The 21,676-nt window shown below is 37.9% G+C and overlaps 1 protein-coding gene across 1 annotated transcript in view; it reads right to left on the bottom strand.

Moving 5' to 3' along the window:
• The window catches only part of LOC119736747 (receptor-type tyrosine-protein phosphatase T-like), a 29,893-nt gene extending 15,376 nt beyond the window's left edge, over positions 1-14,517 (bottom strand). Inside the window, exons 1-10 of the mRNA XM_038210758.1 lie at positions 14,436-14,517; positions 6,694-6,801; positions 5,517-5,612; positions 4,876-5,115; positions 2,480-2,797; positions 1,711-1,968; positions 1,173-1,316; positions 950-1,054; positions 582-677; positions 102-143 (exon numbers count right to left, since the gene is read on the bottom strand). Of these exons, the coding sequence (XP_038066686.1) occupies positions 102-143; positions 582-677; positions 950-1,054; positions 1,173-1,316; positions 1,711-1,968; positions 2,480-2,797; positions 4,876-5,115; positions 5,517-5,612; positions 6,694-6,801; positions 14,436-14,517 (1,489 nt within the window). The remainder of the gene's footprint in view (positions 1-101; positions 144-581; positions 678-949; positions 1,055-1,172; positions 1,317-1,710; positions 1,969-2,479; positions 2,798-4,875; positions 5,116-5,516; positions 5,613-6,693; positions 6,802-14,435) is intronic.
• Positions 14,518-21,676: the final 7,159 nt, after the last annotated feature.

Genomic DNA, 21,676 nt, shown 5'->3' with positions numbered 1-21,676 from the left:
ATCTTGTCTTACTGGTAACTCTCCCGTCAACGTATCTGCAAAATAATATCTGTTTAGATTAAAGATAAGTGGGTATAGTGAAAGAGATTCAACAAACTTACTAGAACACTGGCAGTTACTTTCGAAATATGGTGGTATGCAATCTGGAATGAAATATGAAGACTGTAAACGTTAGTATATGTTAGTATATCGGATGTAACTCACTAATACACATTGTAAATAAGTAAATATCCTATTGCATTTCATATCACACTATAGTTGTAATTAAGTTCTGTTTGTCCAGTTTTTCGACTTAACAAAGGCATTTCTATAAACCTCACCATATAGCTGAGGTCAAAAAAGCAGCTGGGTACACATCCAATTCGAAGTGTCCTGTTAGTTGTTACTGCCTCATGAGCTCCCTGCACAAGTACCCCCTCAACGGTACTAAAGGGAGAGTTTGGGGAAACTCAACTTAAAGTTACAAGTTAGGTTCACGTTTGAAAGATTGAATATTGCAAACTAACCTTTGCTTCGCATTGTCACAAAAAAACCCGCTTCAACAAGCTTAGTTGTGATACAAAGCAACATTATTATCTTACTTCCAGTACATTCTCCCGTATCCTTCTCGCAAGAGTCGTCAGATGGACAGTGACATGTCTGCTTACAGTCGGCTCCATACTTCCCTTCATAACATTCTAATGTGAAAAAAAGTCAATGGAATAAAAGTGGACAACTTGGGACATAAAATAGTGTTTACCCTATATACGGGGACGAATCAGCGAGACAGTAAAACTAATCAGCAGCGTCTGTTTTGCAGAACATCTTTGCTATTAAAAATCTGCTTTCACAAAACAACCAGTTTCATGTCATCTGTTCACAATTCGGAGGCCCTTGGTCCAAATAGGAAAACTAGTGAAAAGCAGTATGGAAAAAAACACTTTACAAGATTTTGATAATTCCATAGTACCTTGCGTGCAGTCTAGTCCCATATACCCAGCAGCACAGGAGCATCCGTAAGGATCAGGTAGACAAAACAAACGACCTCGGCAAGCGTCCTGGCCAAAGACGTGAACTGAATGTAAGATAATAACATACTCATATCATATCAATTGAACTATATCTAAACCAACCAAAAAAGTTGTTCTACAGGAAGGATTTAATGTTCGCCATACAAAATATAATGATATGACGAATGTTACCTTGCTGGCAATTTTCTCCACTGAATCCTGGAGCACAGATACACGTTCCCGTCTTGTCATCACAGAAACCTCCATTGTAGCATCGACGACAGGTGTTCTGACATGAAGGCGGGCCCCACGTACCGGCTGCGCATTCTGAAATGTTAAAATACCATCGACAAACATGTCATGTTGATGAGCAAAATGTTAATTAAAAATATAAAATCATCCTACAGTTGCTTGAGACAAACGCAATGACGAAATCGTTTTGGATCCTCCAACCTTAAAATAAATCTGCTTTTAACGACGAGTTACATTCTCATCAAAAGAAATAATTACTATTAAAGAATGGAATTGTCAACGAGCAATTCATGATTTGGAAAATGTGGCCGACTTTAGGAATGTTTTAAGATACACTCCTGTTTTAAATACGATAGTGTGATAGTTGATTGCTCATCCAAAGATGTTCAACTAAAAGGGTAGACCTGCAATTCTCTTCACATAGACAGAAGTTGGGACCAAAGGATATTAGAAAAAAGTGAGAATTCACCCCTCACGATGAGCCTCATGAAGCCATGGAGTTGCTGGTCTTCTTCACCATCAATGAAGCAGCTGTATATCCCCTCATTGGTCTTGCTGAGATTCGCAATAGTAACGTCCAGCATGTCATTCCATTCCTGCACGCTATCTGCATCGTGCTTCCATCTGTAGTTGGTGTTCGGTGGATTCACACTCTCCATCTGCAGAGTAACTGGCTCTCCAATATTTGCTGTCTGTGTTCGCTGAATCGGGCGTGTGTGAGTGGTGCCTGATGTGGAACAAACAAACAAAATGATAGCAAGGTAATGACCTCTGATATTAAAATACTTGAAATCTAAGACCGATTTTGAAACATTTATTGTGCGTGCTAGTTGCGCTCAATTTTTTTTTTTTTGATAGCTTAAGGGTTTTTTAAAATAAAGCTATCAACTGAAACTTATTATTTATTTTGTTATGCCTTTCGAACCCTTAGACTGTATTGAGGAGATTATTTATACCATAAAAAACAACAACAATTCTGACTGATTTTTGACGTGACCGATCAATTTTGCAAGAGGTTCCGACAAATATTTCCGATATTCCGATATTCCTATGTCCATTCCTCTAGCAAACAAAATCCCCGTTTTATAAAATCATCAAATAAATATCTCAGGGAAAATGCCATTTTAAATCGAACGGAGGAATGGACCAGAACATGCAACGTAAGGCAGTCAGGGGTTCAAATCCCGCTCCAGTCAATTTTCTTTCGGTACTTTGATTAAAAAGAAGGATGTGTATACCGTCTTTGCGTAAGATCACTGTCCTTATTCTGGTAGCCATGCCGTTTCTAGTTGCAGTGCCGTAGAAGACACCTGTTCTGTCAATCCCACCATCTTGTGGTAAGCTAAGCAACCTGGCTGTACATCCCAAGTTGGCATCGTAAAACCCGGACGATCCTGTAGGAAGATTGTCATTGCTCCCTCCTGTCGTCAATTGGCGACCAAATGAGACAGCAGCGGCGATGTCTGTTGGACTTTTGTAGGCTGCTAAGGTTGCATCGTCGTCGCCTGTGGCTCCAAGCCGAGCAGGAGTGGCAACCAGAGTAAAATCCACGCCGCCTACTGGATAGAAAAACGAAAAAAAAAAACCCTCAAATTATGGTGGTTTGAGGAGATATGCTTTTTTGTTTTCGTTTTTTGTTATTAATTTTGCTTTTGCGATGTTGTGACTGGGATTTGATGCCGCACCTGGCAATGACTATAAAAATCTACGTATGGTATATAGCTCTATAATCGAGAACTGACTCTAATACTAGGGGTGGGTATTATTTCACTTTTTTCACTTTTTTAATGTTCTGCCCCCTTCAACATATGTAGTAGCCTACTAGAAACAACAATCAAAATTTAAAACAAATATTGGAAAAGATTAACCCCCCGTCCATGCCGCCAAAAAGTTTTGGGCAAAGGGCGCCCTCTATGGCTAGTTGAACTGACATGTTCCCTGACTTACAATGTACTTAAGAAAAGCGAATTGTAAGGTACCAGACTATATATACTAAAAAGCATTTGTGCCACACAGGAGATCAGACACAGGAGATAGTTGGCGGGTTTAAGTCATTAAAAGCAATATATTTTGCAGTTCAATGATTACTTACACAAGTTAAGTTACTTTTACTGGCCATTTCTTGCAACATGATAGTGAAAACGTTGATTTTTGGTCCATATAGTTAGGTGATTGTTTTTCCACTCACTTTCCCTGAGCATATGACTGCCTTCCTAATTTGAAACTTGTTGTGTACTCAGACCTTTTCGTTGTTAGTCTGGAGCTATTTTCAATAATAACGAAACGTGAACACCTCCTTTTTATTGTGATATCACCACTCGGTTCAGGGTGATTAAGTTCCAACGTCATGATTGTTAATTAAGTTTACAATTTGTGACCTCCAATTTGCCAACGATGAAATCGATGTGCATGGCCTTGCAGTAAACTTCATGGATAATTTGTTCTGTAATTAATATGAGGTGGGTTAAAAAATTGGTATTAATTAAATTTAAGGCTTCATCAGCCCAAGTCAACATGGTCAAAGCTACATTCACTAACTGTTGATCTTATTGAGCGAAGATAGCCAGGTTCCTTCCGAGAATACTCATGTATAACAATTTTACAATACCAGAAGTAATGTGCAGTGGAATTCTGCACAGGATGAATTCAAGGATAAACTATAAGGGATGGGAGGACCATTCATATCATCAGACCAGGTTGATAAGTTTATGAGTGTATGGAAGACTAGGCCGTAGACTAGGCAAATCTGACGCTATATTTGGGTGACAAAAGCAGCTGCCAGGATGGATGATTTTCAACAGAGCCGGCCATGGACATCTCTTAAATGAGTAGGACTTCCAATGCATTCAGCATGAATCATGCCCGCAATGACTTTTGAGTAAATAGAAATATACTGTTCTCTGCCTTTCCCTTTCAATTAGCATATACATGTAAATGCATCTGACATATTGAACTTCAATGTTTAACACTTGGACTAATACTAGCAAAGTTATGTGTAAGCTTGGAAAACGGGAACAATTCAACAAATCGCAAAACAGTTAAAAGTGCAATCCTCCTCTTTTGGCAATTTCAACGGTCCATTTAACTTCCGGAACATGTTTTTCAACTTTTGTGTTTTTAATTATTGTTTTAATATGTGCTGAAAACATTGTTTTCCCCAGGCAAAACAAAAATAAGTAGACCTGTTGGTACATATAACTGCATTCCGCATACAAAGCTGCATGGACATGTGTTTTAAACCAAAGATTTTTTTCTTTGTAAAAGTAAGAATTTGTATTGGCAATGGTTAAATTTGTAATGACAAAAAATGAAATACACTTTAGATGTGAAAAAAAAGGATTTACTAAACAAAAAAAAAGGGGAGTTTCTTTATTTCCTTTATTTTACTAACTCATTTTCAAGGCTAGACCGGTGTGGGAGAAAATAGTCTAAAATGTTTAATTTCTAATCAAATATGGAGTTACAAATTTATAGTTGATCTCTTTACTGGTAAATTAACATTATGCGAAATGCTGAAAATGCTGAAAACGATAATAAACCACGGTGTAATTGACCTCGTGACTAAGACGAATCATCAAAAACAACAGAATAATGTTGTCTTTGCTTACAAAAATATTATTCGAATCATTCTTACCTACAACACTAGAAGTCTCTTCAGTGTCTTGGATTTCCTCCACCATGACTTCAGCTATGTGAAGTAGATCTGGTCTAGGTCGATCCACACTGACGTATCGAGCGGGGACGACGTGGTCCACTATGAAGTCAATGTCTATGCCTATGGCTTGCGTTGCGGTGATTGGAGAACCTATCATTATGTTCTGGTAAATGTCTGAATTCAAACCAGCCCTCACCACGGAATCTCGCAGTCGCGCAGCTGCAAATTAATTTAAAACCATCAAATATTTCAAGTATTTCCTCTTCATGAGTCTCCATATATGCCTATCGGTGGTTGCAGTTCCAAGTCCTGATCTCGTGGGCCAGCAAACACAATTGATCTGCAATTAGCTTTCAGAATTATAAATTAATACTAACAAAATAGTTTCATTTCACTTTTTGAAATTCACAAATGAAAATTTCTTCTATTAAAGTAGGAATGCCAACAATGTGCCAATCCGGCTAAAGAATTGACGAACTTGTCTCACCTTTTTTTATACACAAATTCTACATGGAACATTATATTACGATCACCCCATGTTTGAAATGAAAGAGTAAATCCCAGATTGATAACTTCGATTGAAACTGTTTGAAAATAGCTTGAAACTGTAGAATACTTACGACATCTTCTGCATTGTTTCGCGTTGCTGACTGTAATTTTCTTCAAGCAGTAGATAGCCTCAAGGTCGACTTTCCACCATTCATTCGGGCCGTAATCTATAACATAAAGAGTCGTTTTATCCAGATGTAAATTTCCGTTTCCTCAATTGTAATATACTAGCTCTGAATCAGGCATTTGCTAACAATGAATACACATTCATAATGCCTTTTATGCCACATAACATCACTTTAAACATGCATCAGACCGATACCCGCAGCTCTGGGACGCGAATGTCGCACAGAAAAACGAATCTTTCTTGGCAAAAAATAGTAAGAGGGAAAATTTGCACCCGGTCTAACGTCTAATACATCAAATCATGCAGATTTTGCGATCGCTCGCCTCAGCCAATCGGAGTCGACTAAATCGTTACGTCGTTTCATTCCCAAATTGGGACTAAACGTTTGATTGGTCAATTCGAATGCCGAGTTTTGCAATACAACAACAGCCGGGCACGTATCGCGTAACGTAATACAGAGCGCGTGACCACAGCCTTTGTTGCTGTGTCTGTTTTTTTTTTTATCCATTTCTATGACGCGATAACGGTGAATGACAGACCCAATATAGAAAGCGCCCGCTGATTGGTCAAAATGTAGAGGTCAAGATGCGGTCGTTGCAAGTTGCATAATTAATCAGCGAATCTGCTCAAATTTTACAGACCATGACTTCGCCATAGTCTATTACATAGACTAGAGTCCGGGGGGGGGGGGCTGAACCTCAAACTCGAACTGCCAAAATATTAAAAAATATCCTACGTGATTGTAGGTAAATAATAGGTTCAAGCACCCTGTGAAATCGTTGCGCCTAGTATGCTGACATTTTTCGAGAAAAGAGGAAATACCATCATTTTCACGCGATGATCAAGACCAAACCACAGCGAAAAATACTGCCCCACCTTGAACGAATTTTGTTTAGTTTGCAATCGGTTACATATCCATGAATTTCCCCGCGTGGGAGACTGGAGATCATATCACAAGAGGTTGGAAGAAGCATTGAAGTGAAGATGTCTACCGACTTCGAGCTGAATTACCTTATTAATCACCTTCATAGATTTATTGTATTGTTGTTCCTTGAATCAGCAAAATATATAAATTTTGTTTCAACAAATAGTTTTTTTTTTTTAAATTATATTAATTTTACCAGTGTGGCTAAAGGTGCTTCGATCGCCATCTACCGCATTAGACGCAGGCACATTTTTATAAGTTGTACTCTGACTGGCCAGTTTGTTCCGCAGATCGAGGGCCAGACCTGTGTTGAAAAATATTATTAAATAGTGTTCATACTTCCACTTTATATCAGAATGCATTTCGTAAAACCTCATTTCATCATTGAAACAGTATCAAAGTGGCAGTATACACCAACGATATATCACATAATGAACTTATTACAAAGTTATGTTCTCATAGAATATTGAAAATTTGAATGATTACAGGCGCATGTCAATCAAGTGTGTGTTTCAGAAACTTTTTCCAGCAGAATTGAAATATCATTTTGTAGGGAGACTCGCCATAGTACCCTCTTTTCCTGGGCGGAGTGACCTGATGCCCCTGGGGCATCAACAAACCCAATTTTTTGAATGAAAAAAAAAATTTGGGCCAATAACATTCACCTCCTATCTAATCCTCATTCAACCCTTGCCAAATCAGCTGAATCGATGAACTTTGCAGCCAGGGCTACACCCAGGCCGTGTCAACAAACTTTCGATCAGGCCTCCTGCCAAGTCTCATTGAAACATTAACAAAGACCTGTAACTTGACACAGTCATCTCCCTTTATAACTGCATACCACAGCCGCCAGTCAATTATCTTTCCAGCGCACTGTCTGGCAACTGTCTGGACACTGTCTGGCACGTGGCTTTTTGTTGTATTGCTATGAATAGGGTCTTGCGTAGTGCGGAAAAGTACCTGCTGCCCAAAGGGGCAGCAGTTGACGAGTTGTTGTAAAGTTTTGTTGTAAACGCTGCGCAGGGTTAAGAACGCCACAAGGTTATTTCTTAAGTTTCACACATTTTGGATTATTCATTTTGAATTATTCATTTTCTACACTGCAAAATCTATGTTTAGCAAACACTTTTCTAAACACTTTCTTGCTATCAGTTTGTACATGTTTAAATACTAAACACGTTGGAGAATTGATGGATAGCGTTTAGCAATTGAACATTGATGTTTAGGAATTGAACACGTTTAATATTGTCTGTTGATGTGTTTAACTGTTAAAACACTGACTATATACAACAGTACTTGTATTTCCGACACCAACAGTGCCCATGACTTAGTACATGCATCGGCAGATATAATCACAAAGATGACAAACACTGCCTCCAAACTTCAGTATTCTCGAGACAATTTATTGACTATCCTGAAAACAGCTAAAAATGCCAACCTAAGATTGAATCAGGAGGTTCGTCAAACAATACATGAATCTGGAATCAACAAACAACATTGTCATAGAGGGCGTAGAGCTGGAACTCATATTCGACGGCAAATACCTGTTTTGCAGTGCCGCCGTATTCAACTTGTGTCCAGCAACAAACCGACTGGCATATCACGTGACCTTATCAAGATCAATGTTGTCCCTCAACTTCAACTTCATCAACAACAACATCGTCATCATCTACCATCAATATTGCTGTGCAATGCACGATCGCTGAACAATAAATTTGATGAGTTGCATGCTGTCGTTTTTGAAGACATGTTCGACATCGTTGCAATAACAGAAACATGGTTTAAACCGGATTTGCTTCCAGAGCTGGTGTCACTACCCGGTTACACGATGTTCTCTAAATGTCGCCCCTCTCGACGGGGAGGAGGAGTAGCAATCTATGCAAAACATGATCAAAGCCCACTACAGCTTCATGTTGACATTCCAGAGGATCTTGAGATAGTGTGGATTAAAGTTCATCCAAAACGCCTTACGAGATCAGTGTCTCATATCATAGTCGCTGTTGTTTACTACCCTCCGCAGAGTCCGGTTTCAGATCGTCTCCTTGACCACATTAATGAGACAACAGACAGCCTCTTGAGCAGTCACCCAGACGCTGGTATTGCTATTGTCGGGGATTTCAACCAGCTTAATCTGAGTCAGCTCCTCACCGACACACGGTTTAAACAGGTCGTCAATCAACCAACAAGAGACAACAGGATTCTCGACAAAATTATCTCCAATCTGTTCGACGTCTATGCTGAACCTGTAATTAAATCACCTATAGCCAGCAGTGATCATGGTACAATAGTCTGGGCTCCGCTCCAAAATTACCAGCATTCTAAAAACACCACCAAATCACGCACAACTAGACCATTGCGTGATTCTAATATTCGTCGATTTGGAACTTGGATATGTCATTATGACTGGGCTCCTGTCATGCAGGCTGAGGATCCCAACGAACAGTGTGATGCTTTCTACAAAGCATTAAACTCAGCAACAGATTATCATTTCCCACTGCGCACCACTAAATTTCATGCTCGTGACAAACCGTGGATGACTCCTGTCGTCAAGAAACTCATTCAACAAAGACAAGTTGCATTCCACTCGAAGAATCACCGCACCTGGAAACAGCTACGAAACAAGGTCAAGATGGCCATACGTATTGCCAAACATAACTATTACAACGTAAGAGTTAGAAGCTTGAAAGCATCTAACCCTGCTGCATGGTATCGGCAGATCAAACTTCTAACCAATGGTCATCACGAGGAAAAACCAGGTCCCAGGAATTGACCAAAACAACACAGTTGGAATTGCAAACAGCATCAACAATCACTTTGCTTCTGTGGCTGAAGACCTCCCACCTATCGACACAGCACAGTTACCAGCCTATCGTCCATCCCAGTATCCTCCACCAAGGGTTTGACATTGGGATGTGTACCGCGAACTGAAACACATAAAGTGTGGGAAATCTGGAGGACCAGATAATATTCCTGTACGCATAATTCGAGAATTTGTATATGAGTTGACCACGCCTTTAACTCATATTTTCAACACGTCGTTTGAACTGGGTAGTGTACCTGAGGTTTGGAAGCGAGCAATCATTGTCCCAATCCCCAAAAGCTCTCCTGCAGTAGTTGACAAGTTGAGACCAATAGCTCTCACTGATCACTTTGCCAAAATTCTCGAGGGCTTTGTTGCTAAGTGGACTGTCGAGGAGTTGAAACCTTACATGGATCATCAACAGTTTGGAAATAGAAAAAGACTCTCAACAACACACTGTTTGATTGATCTATTGCATACTCTGTACTAACATGCTGAAACCAGAAAAGCAACATCCACACTTGTTTTAACTGACTACAGCAAGGCATTTGACCGAATTGACCACAACATTGCAATACAGAAGTTGATCAGCCTGAATGTGGACCCATCATTGGTTCAATGGATTGCAAACTTTCTCACAAACCGCAAACAATGTGTGCGCTATAGGGGTATCACATCTGATTGGAGATCCATGCATGCAGGAGTTCCTCAGGGGATACGGCTAGGCCCTATTGTGTTTTCTGCTGTCATCAACGATGCCTGTCAAAATTCCAGTGACCAAATACACCACTGGAAATACGTTGACGATTTGAGCTTGGTTGAAACTCGCCTCGCCCATGAACAACCTAGTCTTCAGGAGACCGTTAATACCCTAGTTCAGTGGTCACAAAACAGCAATATGTCTCTCAACCCTACAAAATGCACCACTATGGAAATCAATTTCATGAAGGAGCCCCCAGCATCGCCTGTTATTTACATCAATGATGACGTCCTTGAACAATCACAAACTGTCAAACTGCTAGGGTTACACATCCAGCAAGACCTTAAATGGGACACTCATATGAATCAAATACTTCAACGCGCCAATGGCCGTTTTCACATGTTGCGTGCCTTAAAAGGTCATGGTCTGCCAATTGAGGATTTAATGACTGTCTATAAAGGGTACCTCCGCCCCCTACTTGAATATGCAGCTCCTGTCTGGAATGGTGTAATTTCAAATCACCAACAAAACCAACTGGAAAAAATACAAAAGCGTGTCCTCAAATTAACTCTAGGTGCAGAATACAATGATTACATTAGTGCACATGATTCAGTTAAATTAGAAACATTGACTGACCGTCGTAGATCACTATGCCTTGGATTTGCTAGAAACTTGATGTGTAATGAGAACATGGCGCATCTTATCCAACAACCTCAAACGAGTAAAGTGTTACGCCGGTCTAAACTAGTGTCTGAACCAAGATGCAAAATAAATAGATTCAGAAATAGTGCAATCCCGTACTTAATCCGATTAATTAAATCCATGACTTAATTTGTGGTAAAAGGTAATTTTTGACAGCAGCTGACCTACATTGTATGTTTTGAGATTTTTATTTATTTGTGCATTGTACACTGTGTCTAAGATTTTTAAATGTTCAATAATAATTTGGATTTTTAAACTTCCTCATCCTAATATCCCAAATTATATTCCAAACTTTATTGTGGATTCCCATTCCCTTCCCGAATAATGTAGCCTTTCCATACCCACCATATGTCCTTTCCCCCTACCACTCACCCAATTTCTTACTGCATCTTAATGTGTTAATCATGAAATTGTTGATTTGCTATTTTATCAATTTTGGGGTTATCAATTTTGGGGGTTATTACTGCATCTTAATGGTTAAACATGTAATTGTTGATTTGCGATTTTATCAATTTTGGGGTCCTTAAATTTTGCTTTATCATTTCTTAATAGTATAATTGTAATGATTACTTTTTAGTATTTTTAAATTAATGCATTCTTAATATATATTGTTACAGCTTCACACAATTCCGCTACAGCTGGCGAGAAAGCTGATTTAATAAACCATTTATCTATCAATCAATCAATCAATCAATCAATCAATCAATCAATCAATCAATCAATCAATCAATCAATCAATCAATCAATCAATCAATCAATCAATCAATCAATCAATCAATCAATCAATCAATCAATCAATCAATCAATCAATCAATCAATCAATCAATCAATCAATCAATCAATCAATCAATCAATCAATCAATCAATCAATCAATCAATCAATCAATCAATCAATCAATCAATCAATCAATCAATCAATCAATCAATCAATCAATCAATCAATCAATCAATCAATCAATCAATCAATCAATCAATCAATCAATCAATCAATCAATCAATCAATCAATCAATCAATCAATCAATCAATCAATCAATCAATCAATCAATCAATCAATCAATCAATCAATCAATCAATCAATCAATCAATCAATCAATCAATCAATCAATCAATCAATCAATCAATCAATCAATCAATCAATCAATCAATCAATCAATCAATCAATCAATCAATCAATCAATCAATCAATCAATCAATCAATCAATCAATCAATCAATCAATCAATCAATCAATCAATCATCAATCAATCAATCAATCAATCAATCAATCAATCAATCAATCAATCAATCAATCAATCAATCAATCAATCAATCAATCAATCAATCAATCAATCAATCAATCAATCAATCAATCAATCAATCAATCAATCAATCAATCAATCAATCAATCAATCAATCAATCAATCAATCAATCAATCAATCAATCAATCAATCAATCAATCAATCAATCAATCAATCAATCAATCAATCAATCAATCAATCAATCAATCAATCAATCAATCAATCAATCAATCAATCAATCAATCAATCAATCAATCAATCAATCAATCAATCAATCAATCAATCAATCAATCAATCAATCAATCAATCAATCAATCAATCAATCAATCAATCAATCAATCAATCAATCAATCAATCAATCAATCAATCAATCAATCAATCAATCAATCAATCAATCAATCAATCAATCAATCAATCAATCAATCAATCAATCAATCAATCAATCAATCAATCAATCAATCAATCAATCAATCAATCAATCAATCAATCAATCAATCAATCAATCAATCAATCAATCAATCAATCAATCAATCAATCAATCAATCAATCAATCAATCAATCAATCAATCAATCAATCAATCAATCAATCAATCAATCAATCAATCAATCAATCAATCAATCAATCAATCAATCAATCAATCAATCAATCAATCAATCAATCAATCAATCAATCAATCAATCAATCAATCAATCAATCAATCAATCAATCAATCAATCAATCAATCAATCAATCAATCAATCAATCAATCAATCAATCAATCAATCAATCAATCAATCAATCAATCAATCAATCAATCAATCAATCAATCAATCAATCAATCAATCAATCAATCAATCAATATGTAGCTTCTAAACATGTTACAAAGTGAAAGCAAGCTTGTGTTTAATTGCTTAACACAGTTATTAATAAGGTATGTGCATGCGAACCGAAATATTGGCCCAAATGTAGTGTTTGAATGATTCGAGTACAACATTTCAACATTTATTTACTGGCCGACAGTTATTCAGTTTTCACTGAGTAGGTTGGTTCCCAGCTTAAAATAGGATTTGATATTGTACGGGGACCGGCAACACGTCTGTCACGACGTATAAGCTCTGCTTGTGAGTGGTATAAAAAGACAAACCTAAATAGTCTATTTGCAATGTTCAACATAATTTTATGTGGATGGTTTTTACATGTTGCATCATAACATTTCCTGAATCGGAAGAGAGATTTCGGGGAAGAATCAGGTTATCAGTAATATAAAATAACACGCTTTTCATTAAATCCATATCGTTTACTTGAATTCTTCAACCTGTCCACACCCATCTGGTTCCTAGAGTTAACACGATTTACGTGTTGTAGTACTCGTACTCGGTCTCGTACTCAAGTATTACTCGAGTATTTTTTTTTGGAGTACTCGTACTCGTACTCGCACTCGAATGTCAAAGTACTCGTACTCGAAATGACGGTACTCGTACTCGGGCAGCAAAGTACTCGTACTCGACATGTCAAAATTGTATTCGATCATTAAAGTACTCGTACTCGAACAGCAGTACTCGGGAAAAAAGGTATATTATAGCTTCACTTACAGTGACTTTATTTTATCGATGCTTTCAGTTTGAAATGGTTGATTGGCTTGTGGAGAAATCGAGATTTCCTGATTTCCCTCTGTGCCGGCCGGACAAACACAATAACAGCTAGCCGTGAGTGGGTCTGCATATCAGTCTGACTGGGCCTGGGCCAATTACGCACAATGAACCATTTGCCGTATGGCCGTATTCGGATATGTGAGTACTCGTACTCTACTCGGAAGTACTCATACTCGTACTCGGAAGCACAAGTACTCGTACTCGGAGACCCGTTCTTGTACTCGGAGGTACAAGTACTCTTACTCGTACTCATACTCGGCAGCCTAAGTACTCGGTGGTACTCGGTACTCGGAAAAAAATACTCGACTACAACACTGCGATTTACATCTGTGTTTCTTTTACAGGACAACCAACCTGGTGTGTTTTTGGCTCTTTATCAATAACTGTGCATTCTTTTGTCGAATATTAATGATTAAAAAAAGTCTACGAACAAAGCAGAAACTGCTATAGATCTGCACACATGCCATGCATGGGGCTAAACCATTAACCATTGAACGTGCTTGACAGTTAATTTGTTGAGGTTAAAAATGGAAGGCCAAAATGGACTTATAACGAATTTGGCGTACATGGGTCGTTCGACCCCACCACTTCCCAGTCGTGCCACGGTTTAATTATTTTTGTATAATACCCTTAGCAAATTCATGGATCTTAATCTGTAATCATAATTATAGTTAAAACAATACAATTGGCAATACCGGGTAAACGAGAAGTTCCAACAGTGCAGTTGCCATAGGGTTGAATAGTGCTCACCATGAAAATCATTATGTACAATTTTCCGGGAAGCCTGCATTGTGAGAGACTATAAAAAAATCACTCGAAATCTTACCTTTATTGTGTAGTGAAAGGACACACAAGAACAAGGCCGGCAGCACGACGTCTCTCAGGCGGCAAATGCACGATGGCGCCATGTCCTCATCTACAGGTGGATGTTTCCTTTTCTCATGGACAATTGTTGTGATCAGTGCTTCAGAAGGAAACCAGAAAATTTGACGATCCTTATGTGTAGCCCGTTTCCACTAACTTGTGTAAGAAACAATGTAACTCCGTATACGGCAGTACAGAGTTCAAGTTTATTTACGGAACCTTTGTACCGTATTGTACAGTTATATTATGTACCTTTACAACAAAGCAGTTGTTCGTGTAGGATTAATATGTAGCTCTACTTATTTATTTCCTGGTTGAAATAATACTTAAATTACTAACTTAAATGATTGTACGTTTGTATTTTGACGCAGGGCTCTGTTATAACAAAGAGTTCCTTTCTTTCAGTGTAACCAACAGAATAGGAACCTAGGCCTCGGTTCACAAAAACGGACCCGTTTTATGCAGTACGTAGTTCGTAAAGTTCCTTGCACCTGCTTCAAAATGCAATTCTAGATATTTTGTGTGATAGTTGATTGTTAATGAAACGGTCTAAATTTCTGTAGTACCCCGAGGTCCACGTCAAAGGTCACGAGTCTGCGGGGTAAAGACGTACATCTGATGACGTACATGTAATAAAGGTCGCTGCTTACTTTTGGTTAAAAATGTGCATGGCACTAACCGAAATTGATTTTAGAAAGTACGACAAAGAACCTTGACTTGAAGATCGATGCTTATCCCGAATGTTCTATACTTAATACATGCACATGAAATCGTCGTCGGATCTAGGATGCCAGGATGGGGATGGGACTGGGGCGGGTCTTTGCCATTGAACGAAGCTATATATAACACAGGAGTGAACCAATGCTTTTAAGGCAAGGGGACTTTTGAATACGAACAGTAATTGTATCTATTTTGCGGGGCCCTTGCGACGGCTATGTTGAACTTGAGTCACAAAACATTCACAATGTCTTGGATATAGAATCAGGGATAAAATACAGGTGCGGTGTTCTATGTTGCATACTATTATTATCAGATTGTAAAACCATATGGTATACAAATATTGAGTGGCTCAGCGTGGAATGGGAGGAATATTATCGCCAGGTAAAACTGGACTTTTCCATTTCACGAGGCGAAGCCGAGTGAACTGGAAAAGTCCAGATTTTACCGAGCGATAATATTCCTCCCATTTCACAATTTAAAGCCACTCAATATTTGTTTTATATTACTGACATATAGATCCTTGTAATTTGATACATTTGAACTCTTTTTCAATACGAAACTGGAGGAAAATCTATTTCTCTAGTCCAAACCACCCCTTCACGAAAATGTTTGAACCCAACGCTGTAGCGCTGGCTCTTTGGAACAATACGCGCTACGCGCAACGCTGAACGCGCACACCGGCATGCATTTGCACACAAATACCGCGTCATGATCCTAACTGTTGAAAAGTATTTTCCATTCCCCATGGGAGCAATAACGAATGTCATGTGATGTGAGTTCCACCAATCAAATGACTAGGATCTGTATGTCGGTTATATAAAATGTAATGGGTCCTTTAAACAGTGTACATGCATTGCGGGCAGGCCTTTATTTCATGGTGCTCGTGATTTTGTTATACATTTGATACTGTTTACCCCTAAAATTTTGTCTTCATGGGTGCATCTTATATATAGTGGAAAGACATAAACTCTGAAATGTATTAACGATTCAGGAAAACCGCACATAGCTAACTAAATTCGTATAAGAGTGGTCTTGAACATTGTCCCGCGATAAGGCTTGTGCATAAGCGGCTTTGAATTCAACGTTTCCGCATTGTAGTATTATTAATGCTTCAACTCCCCATGTAAATGCAAAACAAACCGAAAGTTTACTTTACTCTAAAGTTTCTATTTCGTCGGGTTGTTCAAGCTAAAGTTATCTTCCTTTTGTTCTTGGTCTTGTTTTTAGTTTACACAATGTACATGTATGACTAACACGATAACTATAATTACACGCATCTCTTCAAATGCACAATATCAAAACGAGGAAATGACACTGTGATGAATAAATGCTATTGTGTACGAGAGTTCAGTGGCGGTTCTACGGGGGGGGGGGGCATGGGGGGGGGGGGCTTTAGCCTAATTTATCTAGCCCCCCCCAAAAAAACCAAAATTCCATAAAAAATGCGCTAGCAATATGTATGAATGTGACGTACATGCGAACGGTCTCCCCCTAAATAAATAGTCGTGAGAAGGGTGCATTTGTACACTTTTAGTTGATATTGTGTGCCTGATTGAAGGATTTTATCAGCGCTCCCTATTGAAATTATGGCAGGCCACCCCCCCCCCGTAATGATTTTGGAGGTCTAAGTGTCCGGAAAAAATAACTGGTCTACATTTCAGCACGCCTCCCTAAAACAATTTCTGGATCTGCTAGCATGGGCGACGCCCATGTTTCCAGCTCTTGCACGAAACGTTACCCGAAACCGTTGGTTTATTTAGCTCCACTGCGCATGTTTGTCATCACGCGAGGAGCTAGGCTCGAGTAAGCTGGGGGAAGTAATCGAACGCACTCCATGCGAACCGCACGGTGTATATCATAGCATAGCACGAATGGAACGCGACCCGACCGTTTGTCAAATGGGTCCTAGTTATCAGTGTATGACGTTTTTACTAACGATACCTTTTGGTCTGCGAGCCAGACTACCATTTGGACATGGAATAGTTGACTCTAACCCAGGTCACCCATTAATTAATGTCATTGAGGGTCCACAGGAGGTTCCAGACCAGTAAATAGACTCCCATAGACCTCAGTGATAATTACGTGCACTTTTAAACAGTATTATAAATACTCACTGTAAGGTATTTGAGACACTCATCAAATAAAAACTTATTTCATCTTTTTTCGTTTTCTGTTCAATTTTTTGAGGTAATTCCATGATTTGGGGGAAAAAATCCCATCCAAAGATGACCAACCCTTAAAGAAGTCCTGTAGCCCATCGCCATTTTGATAAAAGATGCCAGCGTTCCATTGGGCCAAATTTATCCAAATTGCACAGAACTTCGGGCTCGCTGTGGGTGCAGGGCTTTCACTTGGGGGGGGGGGGCTGAAGGGGAGGGGGTGCTACAATATTTGGGTTGTTTGAGGACATGATTTTGGAGGTTAACTCTTGAAAATTAGTAGAATTTTTACAGTCTTCAAGACATCTTTGAATTTTGAAAATTGCAGCTTGCCAAATAGTTTTTTTTCTTCGAATTGCAGCAGAATCATAAAGGTCCCTTTTTCCATTTTTGTGAGGGAAGAGGAGGAGGGGGAGCTTGACGGAGATTTGGAAAATTACCAGCTACAAAACGGCTTTTTCAATTTATGCCAAGTGTTCATTTTGTGCCTTTGTTGATTATGCATGACGGTACACCTATAGAGGGCGCAATAATAAAGTGCCAGTCACATCTACGATGGTTTGATGGAGTACATCGATGGCCGTTGTAGTCGTAGTTTTTATATAGACTATACAGAGTACGAGGGATCGGGCATTCAACATCACGAAATTGTGTTATGCATTCGATTTAGTGCTAAACAGAAATTTCACGGTGAAATAGATAAATAAAAAAAAGAAAAAAAAGAGCTAAAAAGTCAACGACAAAAAAGTCTGAACAACAAATTTCCGTAATTTTGCCAGCATTTTATTGAAAGCTCTTCATTAAGTTCAATCCTATCTTACCACTACATGGGTCGTGATTTTGTCTACAGTGCTCTTTAAATTGGCCTGTCCCAATATACCTTATCCGTTGAATGTGTCTCAGAGAGTGCTCATTCTTATTATAATTTATTCATAAACACCTCAGCCAGTTCACCCATTCCTGTTGGTTGAAAGCCCGTCACGTGGTCAGTCTTAAACGGTTGATAACAACCGACTGGCTTGAAACAATTTTTTTTAATTTTTTTTTTTACCGAATGGGAATAAATGATTACGTTCCTGGCCGATATTAAACACTATGTTTAAAACCGGTTGGAGTCTGGATGCTGATAATTATCCTCGCCTTCGCCTTGGGTAATTATCAGCATCCAACTGGTCTTAAACATAGTGTTTAAAACCGGCCAAGCACACATTTATTCCCTTAGCAATAATGAATGCACGGGTTTACTCATGCCTTTCCATGCGATAAGAAACCGTTGCCCTCTGACGACGCTCTAACGCATGAGGTATACTGTGTACACAAAATACCAAGTAGCACTAGGTCACTAAAAATAGTTGACTGCAAACAGTACTGGAAATTATCTCAGACAAGCAATAAGTATTAGTTAAGCATTCCCTGTGCTATTTAAAGTTTAATTTCACTTCGAAAAAAATAGAGTTTGTTTTCAATTGGTGTTTTCCTAGCAATATCAAAGTTATTTACTTTTGTTTGAGACGCTGACCAAAAAAGTTAATTTTTTTCACAAAGTTCGAGTTTTGGTTGTTATACTATAATAATAATTCGGCTCTCGCAGTGTGGGTCACTTGTGGACAAAAATGAAATCCCTATTTCAGAGAGTTACTTTATCAGAGAGTTATAAAAAAATACCAATTGAACATTTGTTAGGAGAGAAATTATATCAACTTTTTTTTCAAGAGGACGGGGTATGATCTTTAAGTAAGTTACAATTCAGCCTGGCTGTGTTCTGTTACACAGCCAGGCTGAAAAAAAAGCAACTACAGTTCTTCAAGTCTGCGGAGGAATTCTTTCATAATTATTGAAGATCATTCACCTTATGTATATTCCATGGCAAAAAGAACGGTTTCATTCGAAATGAAAGCTGTTAAAACAAGTACTGATGAAGCGTGCCGAATAGCCGACTTTGATCAAAGTTGGGTCAAATTGGTTTGTTGGGGAATTATGTCCTATTTTAGTAAGGCTAAAAACAAGACTACATCGGGGTAAGCTTTCATGCATGCCATACTAATTTTCCCTATAATTCTTTTCAGTAAACGTTTTCATTACTTATTATTATTATTTCATTACTTTCATTATTGTAAAATTACATTTACAGGTATATTTTTCTGAAATACACATGTTTATTTTGAGAGCATGGGAATATCAGACAAGATAACTAAAATGCAGAAAAAAACCCTGTCTCCCGTAAATTATTTTTAGTTTTAAAGTAGCTGTGGGTAGTAAAATACTGTGGTATATGTTTTAGGTATTAAAATTATCACTAATACAACCCTGATGACATAATCTTGTTCGTTTGTAACCAATAAACCTTATGCATAGCGGACATTTTAGATGCTATGCTATTTTTTTAAATTTTAATTCAGTAACAATGAGTACCCAATGACATACAATTCAGTCAAGCATATCCCAGAAAAACAAAAGCATTGCCCTCTAAGATGCCTGCTACGCATAAGGTTTATAGCCTACTCCATATTCGCCAATGTACCAATGCCCCACCCTTTATATGGCTTGGGTGACTTACATCTTTCTGTACGGGAGACGCGAAGTTTTGCGGATAGGTTTGTGTAAATAATACGTATGGCATTCTGAAACCAGCTAAGTCGTGAAATCGAGCGAAGATGATTAGATGCATTTTTGGTGTTACCCTGGGTAAATAACTCAGTATTCTACTTCGCAAGTTTTTTTTTTTATTAATTAGAAGGGTGTCATCTCAGATGGCTGCTACGCATAAGGTTTATAGCCTACTCCATATTCACCAATGTCGCACACTTTATAAGGCTTGGGCAACGTACCTCTTTCTGTAGAGGAAACGCAAAGTGTTGAGGACAGCTTTTTGTAAATATTACATATAACCTCCTGAACCGAGACATGTTGTGAAAACGAGATGATTAGGTGCCTTTTGTGAAATGATTAGGTGCCTTTGTAGTGTTAGCCTGGGTAAATAGCTCAATATCCTACTTTGCAAGTTTGTTTATTTTAATAAAAGCTGCCCTTCCATTAACGCATTTTTTGTAGTCCGTTTCGTGTCTGTTAAGCAGTTTCGCCTTTGGTGCACAAGCATCGATGGACAAAAAACAAATGAAAACAAAATATCCGCAAAAGGCGACCTTTTCTACATTTTCTCGTGAATTGTTTACAAGGGTGTCATCTAAGATGGCTGTTACGCATAAGGTTTATAGCCTACTCCATATTTACCAATGCCGCACACTTTATAAGGCTTGGGCAACGTACCTCTTTCTGTAGAGGAAACGCAAAGTGTTGAGGACAGCTTTTTGTAAATATTACATATAACCTCCTGAACCTAGACAAGTTGTGAAAACGAGATGATTAGGTGCCTTTTGTGAAATGATTAAGTGACTTTTTGGTGTTAGCCTGGGTAAATAGCTCAATATCCTGCTTTGCAAGTTTGTTTATTTTAATAAAAGCTGCCCTTCCATTAACGCATTTTTTGTAGTCCGTTTCGTGCTCGTTAAGCAGTTTTGCCTATGCTGCACAATTGTTAATGGACAAAACAAACGAAAACAAAATATTCTCAAAAGCCGACTTTTTCGACAGTTTCTAGTGAATTATTTACAAGGGTGTCACCTTATGACAATCTATTCCCGTGATTTAGACGAATAAGCCGTTAAATATAAATCCAAAATCTTCCGAAAATGTCTGATCACACACTTTTTTTTGTACTTCGAAAGTTTTTTGGCTTACGTTGCGAAATATTATACCTTTAAATTAAAAAGCGTCATCCCATAATATACAAATTTGCACATTCAAACAATTTTTATATGAAAACATATCGAATTCAGCGAAAAATATACATATCAAACTTTCAAGATGCATATAAACGTGGCATTACAAAAAGTCTATTAGCCCCATTTTCGGCAACGCAATATTTCAGTCAAGCATTTTTTTATATTTTAGTACAAAATATATGATGACAGCGTATAATATTATACCCAAATACGTGATTAAATAGTTCTAAAAATAGAGACCCTGAAAACAAACTATGTAACGTTTATTATCACTAAATATACTGTTTAATATACTTGTATCAAGAAAATAGCAGAAAAAATATTGCTTTTGTTGCAACAGAGAAAACAAAATACATACCTCTGGGTAAAAATTAGTTACATACAAAATGTACTCCATTCATGGGAGGGGAATTTACACCCGAATAATTCTAGCTCAATCTAGTTTCTAATATTCCTGTGGGAATTTTTTTTTTAATCAAGAACGGTACATATTGGAGAGAAAAACACTGTACCGTTTAAAAATCGTTCGTTTCACCAGATTT

Source organism: Patiria miniata, unplaced genomic scaffold, assembly GCF_015706575.1.
Source record: "Patiria miniata isolate m_02_andy unplaced genomic scaffold, ASM1570657v1 HiC_scaffold_3, whole genome shotgun sequence".
In the NCBI taxonomy this organism is placed as follows: Eukaryota; Metazoa; Echinodermata; class Asteroidea; order Valvatida; family Asterinidae; genus Patiria; species Patiria miniata.
The sequence above is the reverse complement of the archived record's forward strand: the minus strand, read 5'-3'. Positions and strand labels throughout refer to the sequence as shown.